General features: G+C 38.1%; 2 protein-coding genes across 2 annotated transcripts in view; both read left to right on the forward strand.

The window, feature by feature from the left end:
* Positions 1-15,474, forward strand: part of LOC135698014 (gastrula zinc finger protein XlCGF57.1-like) — a 55,068-nt gene extending 39,594 nt beyond the window's left edge. Inside the window, exons 3-4 of the mRNA XM_065217881.1 lie at positions 14,916-15,127; positions 15,203-15,474. Of these exons, the coding sequence (XP_065073953.1) occupies positions 14,916-15,127; positions 15,203-15,329 (339 nt within the window). The 3' untranslated portion in view covers positions 15,330-15,474. The remainder of the gene's footprint in view (positions 1-14,915; positions 15,128-15,202) is intronic.
* LOC135698012 (gastrula zinc finger protein XlCGF26.1-like) overlaps positions 1-24,988 on the forward strand; it is a 50,795-nt gene that overhangs the window by 17,124 nt on the left and 8,683 nt on the right. The gene's annotated exons all lie outside the window — the stretch shown is intronic.

Here is a 24,988-nt window from a genome sequence, read left to right on the forward strand (position 1 = left end):
TAATTGTAAGATAGATGGTTTGCCTCAATTGAAACATGGAGTTGTATAAGCTTGACGAATCATACCTCTAAAATAGTAGTAGTTACAGTGCCGCATGATCTAACAACCACTGCCTGCAACTAATGTTGGAGGGGCCGGCAGGGCTGATTACGGATCAAAACTAACATAGCTCTAACACTGAAATCATCCCGAAATTAACGCTCATTCATTGCACTTTGAGTCATAAACTAGTTTTATTTATTTTCCTACTAATCTATCTACACACTTAGTTTTTTCTACCGAGCTCGGCTGTGCGGGTCTCGGCGGGGAGGGTTTCGCTGAGATCTCGGCGGGAGTGACATTTGATTGCTGAGTCTCGGATAATTTTTTTTTTATATTTGGATGTATGGGTTTCAGATGCTTGTGCAAATAGTCTTGAAAATGTCGTGGTTGGAGTTTCGATAACAGGGGCCATTTGACTTCTTTTACCTGAAATTTAATTGGAAAACATTAATAATTTTAACAATGCTTTAAAAGACTTTATGTATATCTTGGGTAGCTGTTTCGATGTCTGCTTTCGGGAAACCGAAGAATGGAGGATCCTCGTTATCAGTACCTAGTGGTTCAACCTCAGCTCCATAAACGCATACCGGTCGTCCTTCGCCTCTAATTCGTTTCCAAACAAAAAATAGGCTGGTGTCTTATATTGGACCAGTCCAGCTTCTCATGTCATGCTGTTGTTTAAAACGCTGAAGCTGTTGTGGTGATAAAAATTCTTGCAATTGCTCCAGAAATCCAATGTGATTGATGTGCTCTGTACCTACTTCAGCTGCTGAGTTATTCCACGTTTTCTGAAATCAATGAACTGTAGTTTACTGCATCTGGATTAAACGGATATAAACCGCATCGCCTAAATCCATTTGTCAATGTTGATGTAAGATTTTCCATTTTGTCAACAACTTGCTTGAGCAGCGGGGCATTCTCGCTTTTCCCCACTATTATCGATCCTCCACGCTACATACAGCTCCATTGAAACTTAAGTGGTATAAAAAAGCACACATCAAGCGGTTGCGGGATTTGTATTGTGTTTGCTGGCAAGCATACTAGAATAATATTGGATTTTTTTTTGCAAAACTCCGTTGAGGGATGGGACACGTGAGACTTGTGGCCATCTACAAAAAAGGAAAAAACGTACCCCTATTCAACCACCTGTCTCAGTCTTGCCAGCGGCCCACTCTTGTGATAGTTTTCTGAAGATTTCGCCTGGAATCCTGAAGCGCTAGCACCAAATAACAGAGCAGTGTACGAATCTTTATCCGAGTTTCCTACACGCGCATGTACAATCCGACTAACTACCCCAGCGAGAACCACATCCTTAGTTGGGATAGTTCTTACTGCCGTTTTGTCCATGTTAAAAATTCTAGATCGATTTTGTAAAACATTTTGGAAACCCTCTGACTCAATGAATTCTGCGATTTCATTAAACCATGATCTGATTTGTCCTTTTGTGACAATTTCTCGGTATTTAGGAAGGACAATAGTAAAATCCAACCAATTACCGGCCACCTGTGGTGCTGTTGTCGTAGCGGTGATAAAAATGTAAACATCTGTCAAACGTGACTCACATCAGAATTTTCACGTTTTAAATTGAAAATTTGTCTTGTCTTGGTACGTTTTTGACGGTCAAAAAGCTTGTAGAATTGTATAGGAAAAGTTTCCTTCTTCAAAGTGACAAATGACTACTATGATATCACTGCTTGCAATCAGGAAAATAGTTGAATTTTTAGACTACGTAAACACACGCTCCACCGCTTAACATTCTCATTGTTGTCGCAGGATCGTTGCATGCAATTGCATGCAGGATGCAACGAGAACCAATTTCAACTTTTTCGAGCTCCGAATTCGAGGAGCAACAAATTCGTGCAGTGGAGAAAGGTTGCCACTGTTTACGGATCAGAAGAATATAAGTTCCAAAGTTTGTTGTCGGGGGGATAATTAATTTCATGTGGCCGCTCCCCGGGATGGGAACTTTGCAGAACAAATCCATTCCCCTCAATTCTTGCTTTGCTGCAGATCTACTGGTGTAGCCCAGGCACACAATATGCTAGGTCTCTAAATCCGCTAGCACGGAGTCCCCAACATCATCCAGTATATCCAGCAGACTGACTTGGACGTCGATTTCAATCATACAAAACATAACCTAAATAATATCGGTGCATCGAAAAACCCATTTTCATTATCTTTCAATGACATTGCAATGAAAATTAATATAACATTACATTATTCGACAAATTTCCTACGGCAATGCTCGTATCTCACTATTTTGAACTCTTTTGTCAATACTCTGGAATTTAAACCGGCTGCCATAAATTTATCACCATCGACTAGTACTATTTCCCGCCACTAGTGACGCATAAGTTTCACTTGGATTCTACTATTGGAACATGAGTATTATTAGGATGACTTAGTAGAAAATGTTTAAACCATTTTTCCCAGGATACCGTTCTTGAATTTTGTCACCCTTCCACTGTATTTTATGTACAGTGCAACGTAAGCTGTTAGTTTTCGTGTGTTGACTGGGAATCCTAGCTTAGCCATATCAAATATCCATGCAATAACACGATTTTCAACATCCCGGATCTAGAACATCGCAATTTGTTCCGGATTTATCTTGCGGGAATTCCACAAGATATAGCTGCTTGGTGAATGGAATGGCCATTTTGGACCATTTTTAGTGCTGCCGATATGTTTTTCCAGTTTATATCGCATGTATTTCTTTGCCTGCATTCAAGAACACATAGGAGGAGGAGGGGCATAGTGAGCATCCCGCAGTTTGGCCCTAGATCTCTAGCTGCATGAAACAAATCAACTGGTAGTATAGGTTCAATATCATTATGATATTGATCCTGCCACCAATAAATTTGTTCCGAACGGCCGGAAGTCCAAGTTGGCGCACGAGATGCTCACTATGCCCCTATTACCCCTATCAGACTACAAAGTTATAACATGTTATAGCACTATCTTGATGGTGGTTTCTGTGTTGCAATTATTTGACAACTGGCTCAGTTCAGAAATCGCTCACCAGGTAGCGAAAGTGTGCCATTTGATCTCTACACGGTAAGAAAAAATACTCAAAATTAAGTTTAAAAAAACTCAACGTTGGGTTCTATCATTTGAGGTCCGCCGTTGAGTGAATCAGAAAAGCGGCGTTGGTTAAAATTTACTCAACTATTGAGTAATAATAAATGAACTCAAATATAAGTTTATTTTCATTGAGGTTGCTTTTATGCGCCTTTAACCATTTCATTTTCACAAGCGTTGATAGACGAGTGGTCAACACACGGGCCCCGTAATCTCAACGTCCATGGTTCGGTTCCAGTCTGCTCCGTTTTATAATTTTTTTGTCAACGCCAGGATTACTCAAAATTGAGTTTTTTTCTTCAACTTAATTTTACCTAGCCCCACGGAAGCCACGTGATGAGTGAAAGGAACTCAATTTTGGGTACTTTTTTCTTACCGTGTAACTACTTGCTTGCATGACATTCCGATTTGATAGAAGGTTGGTGTCTTCGGGAAAGCTGTGCAGGCAGGGTTGCTTCCACTCACTTGCTATAAAACGATGTTTTTCGGAATTATGAAATCATTAGATAATATAATGATATGTTGTACTTGTAAGTAACAAGAAGAGGGTGTAAAGTATGCATTTGACTCATAAAACCGGTCAATTTAGCTTTCAGAGCGTCACAATCAGCGATCTTATGATTCGCGAGTGTTCACTCAGAGTGAGCGCTCACGAATCGTTAAATCGCTGATTGTGACGCACTGAAAGCAACATTGACAGGTTTTATGTGCCAACCACATACTTCACGACTTCTTCTTGTAACTTACTAGTACTAATTATCATTATAACATGTAATCTTTTCATCATTCTGAAAAACATTTTTTTATAGCAAGGGAGTGGTAGTAACCCTGTGTGCAGGTGGTCAATGCTACCAATGCTACCGACATCAGGAAGCCAGCTCCTACACCTGGACCTAACCTATCGACCTATTAACTCATGGACCGGGGACCAACGACTTTACTTCCCTTCCGAAGAAAGGCATGATCATGGATTTTATGTCTCAGAAAATCCGGCATCGCCGACTGGGATTGCACCCAGGCCTTTTGGGATGAGAGGCAATCACGCTTACCACTAACGGCGTCGCTAACGATAAATTATAATTATTATTCAGTTACAGAACGTTTAGTGTCCATGTTTGGAACCTTATCTCAAATGGGATAGGAACTGAATATTGAGTGCTAAAAATTGTCTTCATTTTAGGATATTGAGTGTCACATAATTTCAAATCTTTGATTAATAAATTGAAAGATTGTTGATTTGGGAATTAAATTTATGTGTTATTAATCTTTTGAATATTATTGAATGAAGCAACAACAATAATCGTGTAGCCCTACGTCAAAAATGTGATTGTGCTTGGTACACAACCCCTAACTTTTTTAATGACTTATCGATAATGTCAATAACATAATATCATAGAGGTAACTCTAAGACTAGAAGGTCCCGAAATAACGTGCTCAACTTTTTGGCTCAGCTCTGGTACTCTCTTCGGTCCCAAGCTAATCGATTCACCCCTCGAAACATAGGAAAAACCAATAACCCCTCATTTTATCTGTCAAACTTTCATAGCGAATCAAAACAAACATTGGGTAGTACTAGAATTTCAACTAGTATGGGGTACGTTAATCGTTTGCTTGGGACCAATAGGCTAGTCAAGTAGTGAGCCAATTTAAAATCGTTAGTTTCGTATTGATTGTTGATAATATGGCACACACTTCTTAAAATTAGAATCATTATATTGTAGTGTGATATTTATCTGTCAAGCCAAAGATGAATACTAAGATGAAACTGTCGGAAGAAAAACTTTCTATTTTAGTGTCCTCTTTCACGGTCCCTTTCATCCAATGAATACCCCCCGTATTCAAAGTAATTTTGTGGTTTTGCTGCCCCTTTGGTAGAGCTGAAATTTTGCGCTCATTTTTATCAAAACAAACACACCAAAATCAGAGATGTCCTATTTTTTAATTACTCGATTAACAAGTAATCGATTATTTTTTGTTCGCTGTGCTGCCATTTTTCAACCCATAAGAGTGCAGCACATGTTTGAAACGATCGGTGGTGATGATCCTATGGAGATGTTAATGCTTATATCGGCACGATATAACCGATTACATATATTTTACTTTTCGGTTCGTTAATCGATTTATCAATTATTCGAATGAAAATCGGCCATCCCTTGATGAATGTGAAACGTCATTTCAAATATAAGGACCGTACATAAATAATGATACAATTTAAAAGGGACCGGGGCTAATCACAAATTACGTCCCCACGGTAACTGAAATAAACACGAGTGTTCACCGGTTGGTCAAGCTGTGTGGTTTTCTTTGATTAAACTTTGAAATATAAAAAGTTAGTTCAGATAAGAGCCAAGTTATAAGTAAAATTGAGCTAAAAACCACTGATTAACTTTCATGTATTGAAAAATAACCTCCCCTCTAATATTTTCACATGAAAATATTTATAAAAGCACGTAAAATTTGATCACGTTATTTGTTTAAAAAAAAATGGGTGCCCCAATTTGCCAATTATCCACCGGAATATCGTATGTTTTGAACACATAAACGCTCTTAACATGACGCTCAACCACCAAGGAGACGTGACCTAGGGAAATCGAGTGCAGGGGAGTTGGCCTGCATTTCTCACAAGTTCCGGATCGAATCTCAATCCATAACTAGTTAAAAAAAGGACTCACCCGTAAAGTGGACCCTACACGATTGCTTTTATTGTCAATAATCGTATTGTCAATAAATTTTATATTGACGTCAATACAGCGATATTGAAAATATTTCTGTATTCACATCATCAATATTATTGTCAATAATTCCCCTTCACGTCAATATCCCTCCCCATGGACATGGAGGTTGACGGTACTGAAGCAAAGGGTTATGTTTAATTTCTTTATATTTGCAACGATGATGATTTCCTATAGTGCCACATATCACCTTCTTAATGCTTCAGTATGCCTCAAACGATTATTTCTTGGTTGTTAATAGAACTTCCTTGATGCAATCGGCTGCTTCATGCAGACTGAGCAATTCTGATTATAGTATCAGATTTGTTCTGTATACAGAGGAACTGGGAGGGCTTATTAGAAACTTCTCACCAATAAAGTAATGATCTTCTAGTAAATTTTGCATATCATTTTATTAATATTTTATTTTATTTAAGCATATTATTTTTGTTACAGTCAATTTGCATTAGCATATGATACAAGAGATTTAATATTACTTGCTCGGTTTTGCGTAAAATAATCAATATTTATTTTGCTTGTAATTACCTTTGAATTTTTTTTTTGTGATTTCAAAATTTTCCTAGTTTGGTTAGAAGTTTCGAAGCTAACGCATGTCCACAGGCCTAATAGAAAGATAGACAGACAAAGTGTATCATGAAGAATGGTTGCTTCCACTCACTTGTTATAGATGAGTGATTTTCGGAATTTTGAATTCGTTAGATGTTGTAATGGAGGTTTGTGTTGTTGGATGCGGGAGGATATTGGGGGGCGGGTGTTTGACGCATAGAGCCTGTCAGTTTCGCTTTCAGAGTGTCGCAGTCAGCGGTTTTAAGATTCGTGAGCGCTCGCGATTCGTAGAATCGTTGATTGTGACTGCAAGTGGATTCGGCGGGTTTTGTGTGTCGGACACTTGCTTTTTGGCCTCTTCTTGTGTCTAACATGTGCAGAGTATCATCAACAATCAATACGAAACTAACGATTTTAAATTGGCTCACCACTTTAGTAGCCTATTGGTCCCAAGCAAACGATTAACGTACCCTATTCTAGTTGAAATTCTATTACTACACTATGTTTGTTTTGATTCGCTATGAAAGTTTGACAGATAACATCAGGGGTGTGTGGATTCATGCAGAACATGCAGGGGTGAGTGAAATAGCTTGGGACTGCTTGGGACCGTCGTTCTGGTACTGAGTGAGCCAAAAATAATAATGATTTTCTTCGGGACCCAGTGGTCTTAGAGTTACCTCTATGGTATCATTATAGCGTCTGATGATTTTGAGATTCCTGGTTGCGTAAAATATACTTGTGAGAATATCTTTTTGAGATTTTAGTAGTCACGTTTTGTTTGTAGTTTATATGTTATTTCTTTCATGTAATTATCGTAAATAATAGTTATTCAATAATAGATAATTCATCCATACATCCAATAATAAATTTACGAATGACTTTAATTTGGATACCTAACAATTGGACAGAATCAGTAGCAAGAATAGGTTGTGTTCGCCTTCGAAAATATCGATTTGTTTTTCAGGGTTGTAGTTTTGGTTTTCATCAGTGGTCCGGCTCTGATTGCGAACGGTTTAGGTAGCATTTTTAGGTAACTATTTAGCTTTAGCACAACTTTGCTACTACGAATCCACAAAAGACATTAAATTGGAGGCGGATTCTGGTACGGAATTACAGGCTGCTATTCTGAGCAAATTATCTTCATAAAATTAAAAATTACATTTAGGTATTAAATAGCAAATATGGATAGTAAGTTAGATATATTGTGGTATGAACTTTTGCAACGTTTTTTTTAGTTAATTATTCTTGAACGCAGTTAAAACTAGGAGATGAGGAAGGAATATAATCATTTGGTTTGCTCAGTCCGCATCGTGCTCTCTTGCCGTGCGGATCTATTTGCTTTTTGCTTAAGGAAGTGTTACTACTACCTAAAGCTACAACAAATTTAAACAGCACTTTTCAGTGCTCAACCTGTAAAAATTTTCTACCTTGTTCAACTCCTCTTATTCCTCTTCGATCCTTGTTTGGACCCTACCCGAGGTAATCCTTCTTGGATATCGATTTGGAAAATTCCTCTTCGATCCTTCAGATTCTTATAGTAATCTGCTTGGAAGTCGATTTGGATAAAAATTTACTGCCGCCATGGCGCCTAAACGCAAAAGAAAGGGGCAAACTCTTGACCCCCCTTCTGAAGAAATTAATTTGAGTAATCAATTTGATTTGCTCACGGATGATGAGAATGATCCATCATCCAAGAAAAATTCTAGTAAACTTTCCCGGCTTAATGCCAAGAAGGAAAAGATTCCCCCTATTGTGATAACCACTACCGATTTCCATGCTCTTCGCATGGAACTTTTGAATTTCGTGAAAGTTAAGTTTTCACTACAAATTGGACGTCGGGGTGAATGCCGTGTATTGGCTGAAACCTTGGACGGATTTAAATGTCTTCTCAAGTATCTTACTGAGAAGAAGCACAAATTTTTTACTTACGACACCAAAACTGAACGTGTGTTCAAGGTTGTCATGAAAGGACTGCCCAGTGGTGAATCCCTGGATCAGATCAAAGATGAACTGGCAAAATTACTTGGAGTTGTGCCACTCCAAGTAATCAAAATGAAAATGAAATCCCGTCCTGGCGATTCGCGCAACGGGATTTCTAATGATTTTTATTTAGTTCACTTCAAGTCTAGTGAACTAAACAACCTTAAGGCCTTAGAAAAAGCTAGCCTTATGCTCCATGTCCGAGTGAAGTGGGAACACTTCAGGAAGACTGGAGGAAATTTCCAAAACCTCACTCAGTGCCGTAAGTGCCAGGGATGGGGTCACGGAACTAAAAATTGCTACATGCCAGCTAAATGCATGAATTGTGGTGATTCCTCTCACGCAAAGGACGACTGTCCTGTGAAGGAAGATCCTAAGAAATTTAAATGTTCAAATTGTGGTGAAAACCACAAATCCAATTTTTGGGAATGTAAGACTCGCAAAGCGATCCTACAATCTCGTTCTAACCGACAGGTAGGAAACGCTCCACGTTTCCGACCAGGTACAAATTCCTCTGCTGTTAACAACGGTCAGCGAGGAACAAATTCTACATTCGTACCCGTAGGTACAAATATCACCCCTGCTTCAAATGTTTCATCTGTACCTACTCCCCTCGCTGCTAACAATGTTCAGCGAGTTAATGGAGCTACCTATGCTGCTATTGCAGCGGGTAGAAATCAAAATACTAACCAAAGTAATTCTAACGGAAATTATGACAATTTTGACTTAGGAAGCATTACTGCCCCTAAAATGGAATTTTTACAGAAATCATTAATTGACATGATTTCTGATATGCTTAAATCTAACTCCATGTTTGATGCTATTCAAACTGGAGTAAAATTTGCAAATAATATTGTCATGACTTTAAAATTCAGTAATGGATTTTAAAGCATTAAATATTGTAAATTGGAATGCTCGATCTCTTAAAGATAATGAAGACGAGCTATTTAACTTTTTGCGAGTTCATAACGTGCATATTGCCGTTATAACTGAAACGTTCCTTAAACCTGACCATAAGGTTAAGAAGGACGCAAATTACTTGATTTATAGAAATGATCGTCTTGATGGACCCTGTGGTGGCGTTGCCATCATTATTCATAGACGAATCAAACATATAATTCTTTCTTCATTTGAAACCAAAGTTTTTGAAACTTTGGGAGTTTCTGTTGAAACAAAATTTGGACAACTTACGTTTATAGCTGCCTATTTGCCATTCCAATGTGTAGGCCAGCAAAAGAATTTTCTCAAGGGTGACCTCCAGAAACTTACCCGTCATAGGTCTAAATTCTTCATTATTGGTGATTTTAATGCAAAACACCGCTCATGGAATAATGCTCAAAGCAATTCCAATGGTAATATTCTGTTTGATGATTGTTCTGCAGGTTATTACACTATTCAATATCCAAACAGCCCAACATGCTTTTCTTCTGCAAGAAATCCCTCCACTATTGATTTGGTCTTAACTGATTCATGTCAACTTTGTAGCCAATTGGTTACCCATGCTGACTTCGGTTCTGATCACCTTCCAGTAACTTTTGAAATATCCCAAGAAATAATTTGTAATCCCAACAGCTCTACTTTCAATTACCATAGAGCTGATTGGGAGCAGTATCGAACATTTATGGAATATAACTTCGATCCAAACATTCCTTTGCAAACCAAAGATGAAATTAATTATGCTCTTGAATCTCTGACTACTTCTATAGTTGAAGCAAGAGCTGCCTCAGTACCAAAATGCGAGGTTAAATTCGATTCAATTATAATAGACGATGATCTTCAGCTCTTGATCCGTCTTAAAAATGTCCGTAGGAGACAATTTCAAAGAACACGCGATCCTGCCATGAAAGTTATCTGGCGGGATTTGCAAAAACAAATTAAAAAGCGATTCTCTGCCCTGAGGAACAAAACTTTTGAAAATAATGTTTCTAAATTAGACCCGAGTTCCAAACCCTTTTGGAAACTCACAAAAATTTTGAAAAAACCTCAAAAGCCAATTCCAGCGCTTAAAGAAGGTGGTAAAATTTTGATCACAAATTTGGAAAAAGCTCAGAAACTTGCTAAGCAATTCGAGAGTTCCCATAATTTCAGTTTGGGTCTTACTAGTCCTATTGAGAATCAGGTTGCTCGGGATTTTCGGAATATTTTCTCTCGGGAAAATATTTTTGATGATTCCTGGGGGACTGATTTGGACGAAGTAAGGTCTATAACTAAAAAATTTCAAAATATGAAAGCTCCAGGTGATGATGGAATTTTCTATATCCTCATCAAAAAACTCCCAGAGAGTACCTTGTCTTTCTTGGTAAAATTATTTAACAGATGTTTCCATTTGGCATACTTTCCTGATAAATGGAAAAATGCAAAAGTTGTTCCAATTTTGAAGCCGGATAAAAATCCAGCTGAAGCTTCTAGCTACCGTCCAATAAGTTTGCTTTCTTCAATAAGTAAACTTTTTGAAAAAATAATTTTGAATAGAATGATGCTTCACATCAATACGAACTCAATTTTTGCAGATGAGCAGTTTGGATTTCGCCATGGGCATTCAACTACTCATCAACTCTTGAGAGTTACCAATTTAATTCGTTCAAACAAATCTGAAGGCCACTCAACTGGAGTTGCTCTTCTAGACATAGAAAAAGCATTCGACAGTGTTTGGCATGAAGGTTTGATTGCTAAATTGAAAAAGTTTAATTTTCCACTTTACATTATGAAATTAGTTCAAAATTATTTAACTGACAGTATTCTGCAGGTAAATTATCAAAATTCCAAATCTAATCGACTACCTGTTAGAGCAGGAGTTCCTCAGGGTAGCATTCTTGGGCCTATATTGTATAACATTTTCACTTCGGACCTCCCTGATTTGCCTCAGGGTTGCCACAAATCTTTGTTCGCTGATGACACAGGCATTTCCGCTAAAGGAAGAAGTCTTCGTGTTATTTGCAGCAGACTTCAGAAAAGTTTAGATATTTTCTCTTCTTATTTACAAAAATGGAAGATTTCTCCCAACGCTTCCAAAACTCAACTTATAATATTTCCACATAAGCCCAGGGCTTCCTTTTTGAAACCTAGTAGTAGTCACATAGTCACTATGAACGGAGTTCCAATTTCCTGGTCAAACCAAGTGAAATATCTTGGATTAATACTTGACCATAAATTAACTTTTAAAGATCACATTGAGGGCATTCAAGCCAAATGTAACAAATATATAAAATGTTTGTATCCTCTTATAAACAGGAAATCCAAACTTTGCCTGACGAATAAACTTCTAATATTTAAACAAGTTTTTAGACCGGCCATGCTTTACGCTGTGCCAATATGGTCTAGTTGTTGCACTACCAGGAAAAAAGCACTTCAAAGGATTCAGAACAAAATTCTGAAGATGATTTTGAAGTTGCCTCCCTGGTACAGTACAACCGAAGTACATAGAATTTCGAATGTTGAGACTTTAGCACAAATGTCCAACAAAATAATTAATAATTTCCGGCAAAAATCGTTACAATCCTCAATTGCAACGATTAATTCCCTTTATACTTAGATAAGATTTAGTTTTAGTTATTTAGTTTTAAGCTATCAATTGTTATACTGACATGCAGGTTTAAAAAACCTGTTTAAAATACTGAATTGCCAAGACAGGAACAATGTAAAAACACTTAGATATATATCATAACAATTAAGGCTGGTAAGTTACTGTAGTAACTGGAGCACCTAGGTTAAAAATGAAATGTAATTTATTTTGAATTTGGAACAAATAAAGAGTTAAAAAAAAAAAAAAAAAAAAAAAAATCATTTGGTTTGCACCAAATGCAAACACACACACAGAGAGAGAGAGAGAGAGAGAGAGAGAGAGAGAGAGAGAGAGAGAGAGAGAAAACAACACACACACACACACACACACACACACAGATACACAAAAACATCATGACATTCGACAAGAAAACATCCAGACATTAAAACTGACGTACGAATGAGAAGAAGACATAGACAAAGACAGACCAGCGATTACCGAGCCATTAAGATTTTCAAGAAGATTATGATTAATCAAGATCGTGAATCCGGTGTTTAATTGGTCACCATAGACTAATCCGTCCGGCATCGTAGTCACTTGAAAATTTTTCTCATCAACCCCGATCATTGCAATCCTATGGGGATAAAAAAAAAAAAAAAAATTCATCTTCACGTCAATATATTGATACGTGTGGGGTTCGCTTAACAGACATACCACCCCCTTCCCTTCCCGGGGTCGATGTTTTATTTTTTCGAAATCTTTTTAAAGTCGATAAAGTAGATCTGTCAAGCCAACACATACACTCTAAAGAACACTGTTATTCAATAAATTCGCCAACCAACAGTAAAATAACAATAATAGGGGAAATGCAGGTAATGTCGGCCGAAGTGTCCCTAATTTGGGCCCATACATAAATTTAGCAATCGACTTAATTTTCAATAGCAACCAAAAATATCCATTAGCAACGTCCCAATAGCCAAAAAAGTAAAACCAAGAATAATTTATGCATCACTAGTTTGGTGGCCAAAAACAGTGCAAAAAACAGCTCAACAAAGACTTGAAAAACTGCAGAGGTTGGCCACTACCTCCATAACTGGAGCAATGCGCAGTACTCCATCTAAAGCCTTAGAAGCTTTGCTTAATCTTCTTCCTTTACATCAATTCATTCAACTGGATGCAATGAAGAATGCTCTCAGACTCAGACGAACAAAAGAGCTCTTTGAAGGAGATCTTAAAAATCATATGAGCATCTTGAAAGAGATTCAATTAAGTCCACTAATTTTAAAGAATGAAGATTTTATGGCAAAAACTCATGAATTCAACCATCTATTTAATGTGTTTAATACAACACGCAATGATTGGGAGACTGGAGGGCCGTTGATTCGTCCTGGGTCTATAACATTCTACACGGATGGCTCAAAACAGGATAACAGGGTAGGGGCAGGAATAACAGGTCCCGGAATTAACTGTTCTGTAGCAATGGGTAAATGGCCAACAGTATTCCAAGCAGAAATATTTGCGATTCTAGAATGTGTAGAAATATGTTTAAAAAGAAATTATAGGAATGCAAACATATGCATTTTTCGGACAGTCAAGCAGCATTGAATGCCCTTAAATCAATGACCTACACTTCAAAGTTAGTGTGGGAATGCTATAATCAACTTCAGAAATTGTCCTGTCGTAACAAGGTAAATCTATATTGGGTTCCTGGTCATTGCGGCATTGAAGGAAATGAAAAAGCTGATCAATTAGCAAAGCTTGGCTCATCCCAGAAATTTATTGGTCCCGAACCATTTATTGGTCTATCGCCTTCTAATCTGAAAATGGAATTAAAGAACTGGGAAAAAAGCAAGGTACAATCCAATTGGAATAATACCTCAACAGCCCGACAATCTAAACAATTCATTAAGCCCAACGTTTTGAGTACGCAAAGGTTACTCAATCTTTCCAAAAAAGATTTAAGCACCTACACTGGATTAATAACAGGACATTGTCCTTGTAAATATCATTTTAAAAAAATTGGAAAGCTTAGCGACGATAGATGTCGCTTTTGTTATTTGGAGAGCGAAAGCTCTGAACATTTATTGTGTGATTGCACTGCTTTATTTAATAAACGATGCAGATTTCTTGATAAAGGACTCACCGTACGTGAAGAAATTTGGACCAGTATACCCAATAAAGTTGTAAACTTCATTCGAAGTGCAATTCCATATTGGGATAATGCCGATGATCAATGATGAAGATCACTCTACATAGTGGTTGATCATCAAAACACACGGCAAATAGTAAAAAGAGGATACACCACAATAGATCAAAACACTGGTCGCAGTGGTAAATGTCCACGACACGGAAAAAAAAACGTCCCAATACCATGGAGGTAACTCTAAGACTAGAAGGTCCCGAAATGATGTGTTCAACTTTTTGGCTCAGCTCTGGTACTCTCTTCGGTCCCAAGTTAATCGATTCACCCCTCGAAACATAGGAAAAACCAATAACCCCTCATTTTATCTGTCAAACTTTCATAGCGAATCAAAACAAACATTGCGTAGTACTAGAATTTCGACTAGAATGGGATACGTTAATCGTTTGCTTGGGACCAATAGGCTAGTCAAGTAGTGAACCAATTTAAAATCGTTAGTTTCGTATTGATTGTTGCCAATACCGCGTTCATCTAGATAAAATTGATAAATAGCAAATTTTTAGCGATGGGCCCAATCTTAGATCCATAGGCCAACATTTCTCCTATATAATGTTATTGAAAAAAATTATATGGTGAAATCTCGAAAATTTCATTGTTAAGATACCCCCCTTTTTCCATTTACAAAGAAATTTACAGTACAACATAAATCAAGGTAAATTTATTGTAGACGCAACAATATAAATCATTGTTAGGACAATAATTTTCGTCTTATTGTTTCATTGTTTTTTAATGTATTTTTGTTGTTATTTTTTTCGGGTAAACTCTCGCCTAAACATAAACGAAAATAATTTCCAGATTTAAAGAGTACTAAATTATCCATCGTTTTGCTTTCCAGGTGTGTAACAAATCATTTGCTCGGGTGGGTGACCGGAACGTTCACACGCGTACACATTCGGACGAGAAACCACACCAATGCTCTTTCTGCGGAAGGGGCTTCAACTTGGCCAAGGCACTTCGGGCTCATGTGCGGAAACATACGGGAGAAAGGCCATTCGTGTGCATCATTTGCAATGCCGGCTTCACCTGTCACAAAACTCTTGCTTGTAGGTATCTATGAAGTGCGGTCTTGGTTACGGTAGTATTTATATATTGCAACACGAACTTTTTTCATCTTTGGTACAGCTCACACCCGGAGGCAACACGCGGAAAATCCACAGGTTCTCGGAAAGGTAGACGAGTTAACACAGACGGTGTTGTTTGCAACTTCATCTGCTGTGGTAGGAGATGGGGCCTCAACGATGGTAACTAAATCGGAGACTTGTTAAAATGGTTAAATTACATGCGCGAAACTATAATGACATACACAAGGGATATGTTTTTATCCGAACGACCCTTGGAGAACAGGTCTATAAAACTATTGATTGTGAGTTTCATATTTAATAATTCACTAGAAAATTTTCATTCGATCGAAAGTAATAAATGTAAACAATGTCTTCAAAAGTCTTTTTTCGGAACAAACTGCTAGCTCGCCCACGCGAACTATCACCACATTATCAGATAGAATAAATTTTCACTTTCCTGATGGTAGTGCTAGTTTGCGTGGGTGAGCTAGAAATCCCAGAAAATTTACGTGCGTATTTCTCGACTACTTTTTCGAAGGGACGTATCAGTTTTTATTGACAATGCATTTGATCGTCGATTTGACGTAACTGGCAGCTTGCCAGCTTGGTATTGTCTCGTGCCAGTATAAACTGGAAATACGATCTAATTTGGGCATTAACTTTGGAGTGGCGAGAGAGAAATGTAAGTAGTAAAGTTTAAAGATTATTTCAAGTTTACTGATTTTAAAGTGCTCCCCAAAATCTGTCTATCATCGCGCTATATAGCAGACAATCCAAAGTCTCGGACACGATCGCGTGCGAAGGAAGTAGTCTGAATTGCCACCCAAACTGTTATCCCGGCAGGGATGAGGGTGTAGACGGAAGCAATGGCCTCAGCAACTACCCGGATTGTTGTAGTTCTATCGGAAGCGTAACTGAAAAGACAGTACAAGGCAACAGCAGTGGCTCAGATTGTAGTCCCAGCGGTGGAAAAGCTGTGGAGACAATTTTTGGTGAAAGCAGTCAGGACGCAACAGAGGAGCTGAACTGAATAGCCTCTTTTCGTGGTTTGAAAGCACGTAAGTCAATTCTAGACGAACATTTGAAAGGGGCGGAAGAGCCAAAATGTAAATAAACCATATTTTGGCACATATAAAGAGAACGGTTCACAAACTACTCGATAAACACGAAAAAGTAGAAGAAAATATCACTTCAAATCATCAAAAACGTTTCTTCTCACATGGCGTACTTCCAATTTTCAACTCGATTATGCAACTGGTTGTTACGCCTTGCACTAGAGCAACGAATTATATTGTTTTAATATGCCAAACGTATTGATTCTGTAGTATCTAGTCACGCCCGATTCATTTCAAACGCATCTGATTGATATTTTACGTGTAAACAACGAACAAAATGAAGACCAAAAAATCTCCGGGCGTAATTCCACTCTCACAAAATTTGCGAACGAAGAACGTAGGCGGAACAACAAACAAAAAATCCCGAGGGTGTACTTCCACGGCGTATCACCAGTGTTGGCAGGGTAACAACACGTAAGAAATTATCAGGGCGTATGATGTTTTCTTCTCAATTTCACGACAAAGAAAGCTTTTTTATTTAGTTTTTAGTGATGCATGATGATAGATTACACTATTAACTATATGTTAAGCTTATAAAATCATCCAGAAAATGGAAAGTCGTGAAATAGGATTAATTTTTAGATCATCAAAATTCGGAAGCGATTTTCTCGATATGGTAATTTTGGAGTTCCGCCCTTTTCAAATGTTAGTCTAGATTTGTTCTTTGACTCTCTCTCTCTATCCAGGTCGATGACGAAGACGATTCATTAGTGTATTCACCAGGCGTCCTGAAAAACCTGCTGAAAAAACAGTCAGTGTTTGGGACCAAAGCTGAAGAACTGGAGCTATCTACGGAGGGACAAAAATTCGTGACGGATGTCGTAGCTAAATACCACCTGTCAAGAAAATGCAAAACAACATCACAGCTAATGGAAGACTATGCCACTGTCATTGTGAAAGTTTTCAAAAGAGAGCAAAAGGTATTAACGATGTGAAAATATCACTAAAATGTGGGGGTTTTAATGATACTTGTTTTGCAGGACACGTATTATATTCCGAAGAAAGGAAACCCAGGCGGCAAGCTATACAGTCGAATCAACTATATTCGACAGGCCGACCGTAAGAGGATCAAGGAAGAAGACAATCGTCAGACGTTCTCAAAGATTCCTGAGACAACATTCGCTCCAGAAATCCTAAACGGCATTTCGTGGTTGCAATTGAACCGACTCCCATGGTCGAACGTTTTGTCCAGTGGGAAATTACTTTTCTCGACAGAAAGCACTGTGACCAAAAGAAAATTCCAAATCTATTTAAGAAGTATGCAATATCAGTGCAAACGAGGCTGCGGACAAGCTGGCAGCAATCGGCAGATCGAAAACCCCAGTGGAACTGGAAGTCCCTGCAGCGGATTTAAAAATCTGGATCAAAACGAGCATCGCTTCGGCATGGGACAAGAAAAGGGCTAATACCCGAGACCCTTTCTTACGCAAAATAAAAGGAGATACGAAATGCTGGTCCGACACCAAAAACTGGAAGGACCAGAGAGTACTGTCCAGATTACGCTGCGGCTACACCAGATTCTCACACGATCTCGGATCCCGTGATGGATTCCACAAACAATGTATGGGGTGCTCAACCAAAATGTCATAATAAATTGCCCTGCACATCAAAACCTCCGAGACCAATACGGTATCGGTCTCAGCATCAGAGACGCATTATCCAATGACCCAGACAGGGAAAGATTACTTCTTGACTTCCTTAAAGACACAGGCTATTATCAATATACGTAGAACCCCGCAACGAACAATAACACGACAACGGACGAACGGCGGCACACATAAAGCAAAAAAAAAATATATATTTAAGTACCCACATCTCAAAGACGGAATTTTGGAGAGTGTATTGTTGCTTACGGGAACGTTCACTATACGCTTGCGATCATTGTGAGAGTAATAGATGTTTATGTCAAACTGTTCGTAGTGCTCGGTCTGCCTCCTTCGAAGATATCCAAGCCGATTTGGCTTTTCATATTGAAATACGTTTACAGTATTAATAAAACCTGCTAGTACGTGTCCATCTAAAACTTGATAAAGTTCATCGAATCATGCTCGTGACATGTTGTCTTGCCGACTGCACAGCTCAGTTTTCGGAGGTGGATTTTTTTCAGTGCATCTCGATGGTCACGGACCCCCATCTCACTACCAATACCGATGCACATATCCTGGATGTCAACAATTGTTCACCAAGACATACTGTTTCAAACGACATTATAAACTTCATCGTTACCCACCCGTCGAAGATCCTAGTGCGCTGATCACGGCAGAATGTTCATCGTTCAACGTCGGTACATCGGTCGAATCAAGAGACTGTTATACCAACCGGTGGAAACTAACAATTTTAAATTGGTTCACTACTTGACTAGCCTATTGGTCCCAAGCAAATCGATTAACGTACCCCATTATAGTCGAAATTTTAGTACTACACTATATTTGTTTTGATTCGATATGAAAGTTTGACAGATAAAATGAGGGGGTCCGTGGATTTTCCTATGTTTCGAGGGGTGCATCGATTAGCTTGGGACCGAAGATAGTACCAGAGCTGAGCCAAAAAGTTCAGCACATTTGTTCGGGACCTTCTGGTCTTAGGCTGTGTTCCATTTGGTGAATTTTCACTTAAATTTGACAGATGGAAAATTTTCAAATAAACCTGCTATTCCAGCAGACTTATTTCTGACAGACAAGGAATCAACTTTGACAGATGCTTTCTCGAAAATCGGCCGTTCAACAACAGAGGGATTTTCGAACATCATAATTTATTTTCGAAGTGTCAAATTTAAGTGAAAATTTTCCAAATGGAACACAGCCTTAGAGTTACCTCTATGGTTATACCAACAATCAATACGAAACTAACGATTTTAAATTGGCTCACCACTTTAGTAGCCTATTGGTCCCAAGCAAACGATTAACGTACCCTATTCTAGTTGAAATTCTATTACTACACTATGTTTGTTTTGATTCGCTATGAAAGTTTGACAGATAACATCAGGGGTGTGTGGATTCATGCAGAACATGCAGGGGTGAGTGAAATAGCTTGGGACTGCTTGGGACCGTTGTTCTGGTACTGAGTGAGCCAAAAATAATAATGATTTTCTTCGTGACCCAGTGGTCTTAGAGTTACCTCTATGGTTATACCAACCGGTGAACACTCGTGTTTATTTCAGTTACCGTGGGGACGTAATTTGTGATTAGCCCCGGTCCCTTTCAAATTGTATCATTATTTATGAACGATCCTTATATTTGAAATGACGTTTCACATTCATCTAGTGATGGTCGATTTTCATTCGAATAATCGATTAACGGACCGAACAGTAAAATATTTGTAATCGATTATATCATGCCGATATAAGCATTAACATCTCCAGAGGATCATCACCGATCGTTTCAAGCATGTGTTGCACTCTCATTGGTGGAAAAATGGCAGCACAGCGAACAAAAATAATCGATTAGTTGTTAATCGAGTATTTAAAAAATAGGACATCTCTGATTTTGGTGTCATTGTTTTGATAAAAATGAGCACAAAATTTCATCTCTACCGAGGGGGCAGCAAAACCACAAAATTACCTTGAATACGGGGGGGATTCATTGGATGAAAGGGACCGTGAAAGAGGACACTGAAATTGAAAGTTTTTCGTCCGACAGTTTCATCTTAGTAATCATCTTTGGTTATACTACACCTTCCAAAGTACAAAGAATAGAAGATTTCCAAGAAGTTCAACAGGTTACGTCAAATCATCAGAAGATAAAAGAATAGACTATTTCAATCTTTTTGCCGCTGGTATCATTCGAAAAGTAGCAATAAAAAGTTCGGGAATAAATAAGTTATTAGAACATTTAATAATTCCCTTCAGTAGTCTTTAGAAAGAAGAATTGAACATGAAGTTAGAAGGAGTCGATAAAAATGTTAGATTTATTCTGTGTTTATTCCAAGGTGACAACTTAGGAGTTCATTCATTGCTCTCTTTATCTAGTAGCTCATTGGATTGTACTAGCATTTTCACCAAATCGACAGTGAGCATTCATAAGGGCGAATACGCGATGATCGATTCTCTTCATCGATTTTCTCTTTGCATTGCTACAGCTAGGCGAAACAATTTTCTAGAATTTGTTCAATGCAGAGTAGTAACAGGTTGTATTGGCTATCAAAAGCAACAGCAAACGCATCGAGAAACGTTAAATGGTTAAATCTAGCGAGTTATTAACAAAAGAGAAAATCGACGAAGAGAATCGATCATCGCGTATACTGCCGCTATACGCATAAGAGTCCCACGGTGCAGAAGGATTGCATAGAACATGGGACAGTTATGCGTAGAACGGCAGTATAGGCCCTTATGCATGCTCACTGTCGAAATGTATTAGAATGTTTTGGTTCTATCTCTTTCACTCTACTCAAAACTGAAATGCATAAAAAAAATGACAAAATGATACACTCTTTGCACTCTGTCAAAGAATCATTGTACCCAAAATCAACTATGTTCAAATCAAAACAAAAAAACTAACCCATCTGGTGGATGATGGAACAAGCTTCCAAGAAAATTCTATTACAGTGAACCACATTATTTTAATGGAGTTCTTCGCCAGTAAGTCGTCTGTCACTTCGTTTGTGGTTCCACGTAATCAACAATACTAGTGTAGATGGAATGCACGATCTATTCAGTGGAGGTGTTTGCAAATATGGCTTGACCTCCCCGAAAAAAAATAACAACAAAAATACAATAAAAAACAATGTAACAATAAGACGAAAATTATTGTCTTAACAATGATTTACATTGTTACGTCTACAATAAATTTACCTTGATTTATGTTGTACAAAACAGAAAATTTCATGGTAAATGGAAAATTTACAATAAAAAAGGGGGGTTGTTAAGTATCTTAACAATGAAATTTTCGTGATTTCCCCATATAAATTTTTTTCAATAACATTATATATTATTGTTATTTTACTGTTGGTTGGCGAATTTATTGATTAAAAAAATAACAGTGTACTTTAAAGTGTATGTGTTGGCTTGACAGATCTACTTTATCGACTTTAAAAATAAATCGAAAACATAAAACATCGCCCCGGGAAGGGAGGGGGTGGGTGGTGGTATGTCTGTTACGGGTGAGTCCTTTTTTTACTGGTTATGGATTGAGATTCGATCCGGAACTTGTGAGAATTGGAGGCCAACATCCCTGCACTCGATCTCCCTAGGTCACGTCTCTTTGGTGGTTGAGTATCGTTGATAAGCTAATGCATTCGACTGGAGAGAATCGCCCATGAAATATGCTTCCACCTGAGAGTTCCTTCCTAACATCTTAGTGGTGGAATTTTTTATTATTATTGTATGATTATTGACTGCACGGAATAGGTCTGCATTAAGCGGGATTTAGATAAGGCAGGTGAGTTGAATTCAACTCAAACCGATCTGGTCGTAGGCGTTCAACTCTGGGGGGGACGTGCTGTCAAATCAGCCTACTGATCATCTTGTATGAAACTGGTTCCAAACGTAAACAAACGCTGTAGGTTTCTTATGGCTTGTTTACGTTTGGAACCAGTTATGCGAGGTAGGCGACGATTGTTCGTATTTGACAGCCACCTCCCCCCCTTGGTTCAACCATAGAGGTAACTCTAAGACCACTGGGTCCCGAAGAAAATCATTATTATTTTTGGCTCACTCTGTACCAGAACAACGGTCCCAAGCAGTCCCAAGCTATTTCACTTACCCCTGCATGTTCTGCATGAATCCACACACCCCTGATGTTATCTGTCAAACTTTCATAGCGAATCAAAACAAACATAGTGTAGTAATAGAATTTCAACTAGAATAGGGTACGTTAATCGTTTGCTTGGGACCAATAGGCTACTAAAGTGGTGAGCCAATTTAAAATCGTTAGTTTCGTATTGATTGTTGGTTCAACTGAGTCATGTAATATTAATGTTTAAAATAAAAATAATTTTACGTTTATTTTAAAAATATTCGTGTTGAAAATAAACGTGAATATTTTTGTTTGGTTTGACAACAATGTGAACAAAAATAAATATGTTTATTTTAAACATGCTTCTTATGTTTGAAAGAAACAAACTTAATTTTAAATTACATTGGCATTTGAATGTAAGATAAAGCAGAAAAATGGATTGCCAAGAGATAAAAAAAAAGATCTGCAGGAAGATCCCGAATTCTGTCTGATTGCAATGCTCGTTGCAATGTAGGATTGGAAATGCAGGAATCGGAAGAAGATGAGGATGATGAGAAACCGTTGAGTTCGGTAAGGAAGGAGAATGAATGCAGCACTGATTTTAGTAAGAAGTTGATCCAACAAATTAATCAGTCGAGTCAGGATTGTGTGAATATGATAAAGCTTGCTGAAGTTTCGAAGCGAATGGAAAATGAGCGGATGAAGTTGGGGCAATTACGGACAGAGCAAGAACACAAGGCAGGTGTAAATGAGGAGCATGTTTCGGATCTGCTTGTGGCAGGAGAGAAGATCAAAGAGAAAAGGCTGGAGGTTCCGGAATAGATACAAAATCCATTTCGGATTTTCGTTTCCTTATGTTAACATACTTACCTAGGTGGGTTTCCGCATCCATGACTTTGGTTTTGTTGCGGGCCGTTTTCAGTTGATTGGCAAAGCTGGGGCATTTTTTTCCGAATGTAAACAAGAAGGAAAAAATGCAGGGCACGCTAAAAATCGTTTACCCAAATTCTATATTGTTGAAATAAACATGCTTTGACTTTAATTCAAACATATATATTTTTGTTGCAAACATGGTTTTAATTTATTTTGAATTATTCATATGTTTATAGAATGAACATTTTTATTTTTGATTTAAATGAACAAAATTCGGTTCCGTGTCAAAGCAAGAGCCATACGAGCCAATGTCCTTTATATAAGGTCCGGGCCAACAGGCTTATTGGTGTTAGTGAAATGAACAAATGTTTAGTGGTGTTCGTATTTCACTGCAATGTTTATCTTTTTACACGAAACAGCTGCTGGCAGTGACGTAAATCTCACTGTTCGCAGTATGGAATGTTATGGTAGAGTGACGTCGTCACATGAATGCTCAGCAATGCTTACAATATTTTTGCTTCTAACACCAGCAAGCTGCCTGTTGACCCGGACCTTATATAAACGTCATTGATACGAGCAGCGCCTATATTGATTACATTGGCAGTGTTGCTGACCCTCTCATAGTCTGCATGCTTCAATCAGATTTATTTTTATTGTTCGTGAAGTAACCCACAATGAAAACACACCAATATTTAATGTAACAATAATTTTTATTGTAATAGAGTTGTTCATTATTGTTCGTGATCGAATCATGTTAACAATAAAATAAATGAAAAATACAATAAAAATCATTGTAATAACATTTTATTATGTACATTCATTGTACATCTAGGTAGCAGTTTTGCCGTTTTCGGAAGGGTACAACATTATGACAATCATTTTTATTGTCGACAATAAATATTAATGTTAGAGCATTGTTTCCACTGAAAATTTTATTGTAATTTTTTTTTCGGGTCTGCTTTGAACTATTTTATGTACCGTGAAAAATACTTCACAATCGCTTAAGGACCACCCACAATAGTCCGTCACCGTCACCGTCACCGTCAGCGTCAACGCATTCATCATGTACTAAAAAGGCTGACGGACGCATTGACGCAGCGCTTGCGCACAATCATGCGTCACGCATTGCGTTTTGACAGTAGCATAATCTCGTTTTAATCATTTGTTTTGGTAGAAGATTTAATATTAAAAAAAGTCCGAACATTCCCCCTTATTCTGCGAGTCACGTGACTCTCTGTCACCGGTGAGGTGACAATTGTCACCTCGTGTGAGGTGACTCTCCATGTAAATCAAATGGAGAGTCACCTCACACGAGGTGACTATTGTCACCTCACCGGTGACAGAGAGTCACGTGACTCGCAGAATAGGGGGGATTCTGAATTTTGGAGGCGATTGGTGAATGGCGAGTTGGATTTGCAAGCACCGAGCAAGTTGCCAGGCTCAAATGAAGTGATGCCGTATTTCATTGTTGGGGGTGCTGCATTTCCTCTTAAGAATAACTTGCTCCGGCCATATCCACCACCTACCTCTAATTCAAGACAACTTCAATCAACGGCTGTCCAGATCCAGGAGGGATGGTGATGGGAACGTCAGTGAACCTGGTGAATGGCGTACATTAGTTGATCCTCTGAGATGTATTAACTCTGCGGCCCTTCAGAGAGGCAACAATGCGACACGATCTGCATACGTTAACCGAAATGTGTTGGCCAAACATGTATTTACACAATATTGTTAAATAGTTGCAATTGTCTACAAAGCTATTTCACTAGTTGTATTTTATTCTCGATTTTATTGAAAAAAAAAATCACTGACATTTGCTTGGGAATTGGGGTTGGCCCTCCTTACAAATGCAAATTCCTACTAACAATGTTTTCCATGATGTGTTCAAAGCAACACGGCACAACATACACGAAACGAAAATCAATTATTTAATTCATGTGTTTCACTTATACATTTTTGCCAAAGCATCAGCCTTATACATTTTATAAGACAAACCACATAGGTCCTATTAGAATGCATAAAAGGTATGTGTGACCGCTTATACATTTCATTTGACACATGATCTTTATTAACTTTTTGCAAGGCGTCTGCTTATTAGTTGACTTATACATTTTATGAATAATCAGCAATGGAAATTTGCCAAAAGGTATAAGGAGATTTCTATCCGTGCACGCTTCTGATTACGCT

This window comes from Ochlerotatus camptorhynchus, unplaced genomic scaffold, assembly GCF_037179485.1.
Source record: "Ochlerotatus camptorhynchus isolate MF236.1 unplaced genomic scaffold, CSIRO-AGI_Acam_v1.1 ptg000081l, whole genome shotgun sequence".
NCBI lineage: Eukaryota > Metazoa > Arthropoda > Insecta > Diptera > Culicidae > Ochlerotatus > Ochlerotatus camptorhynchus.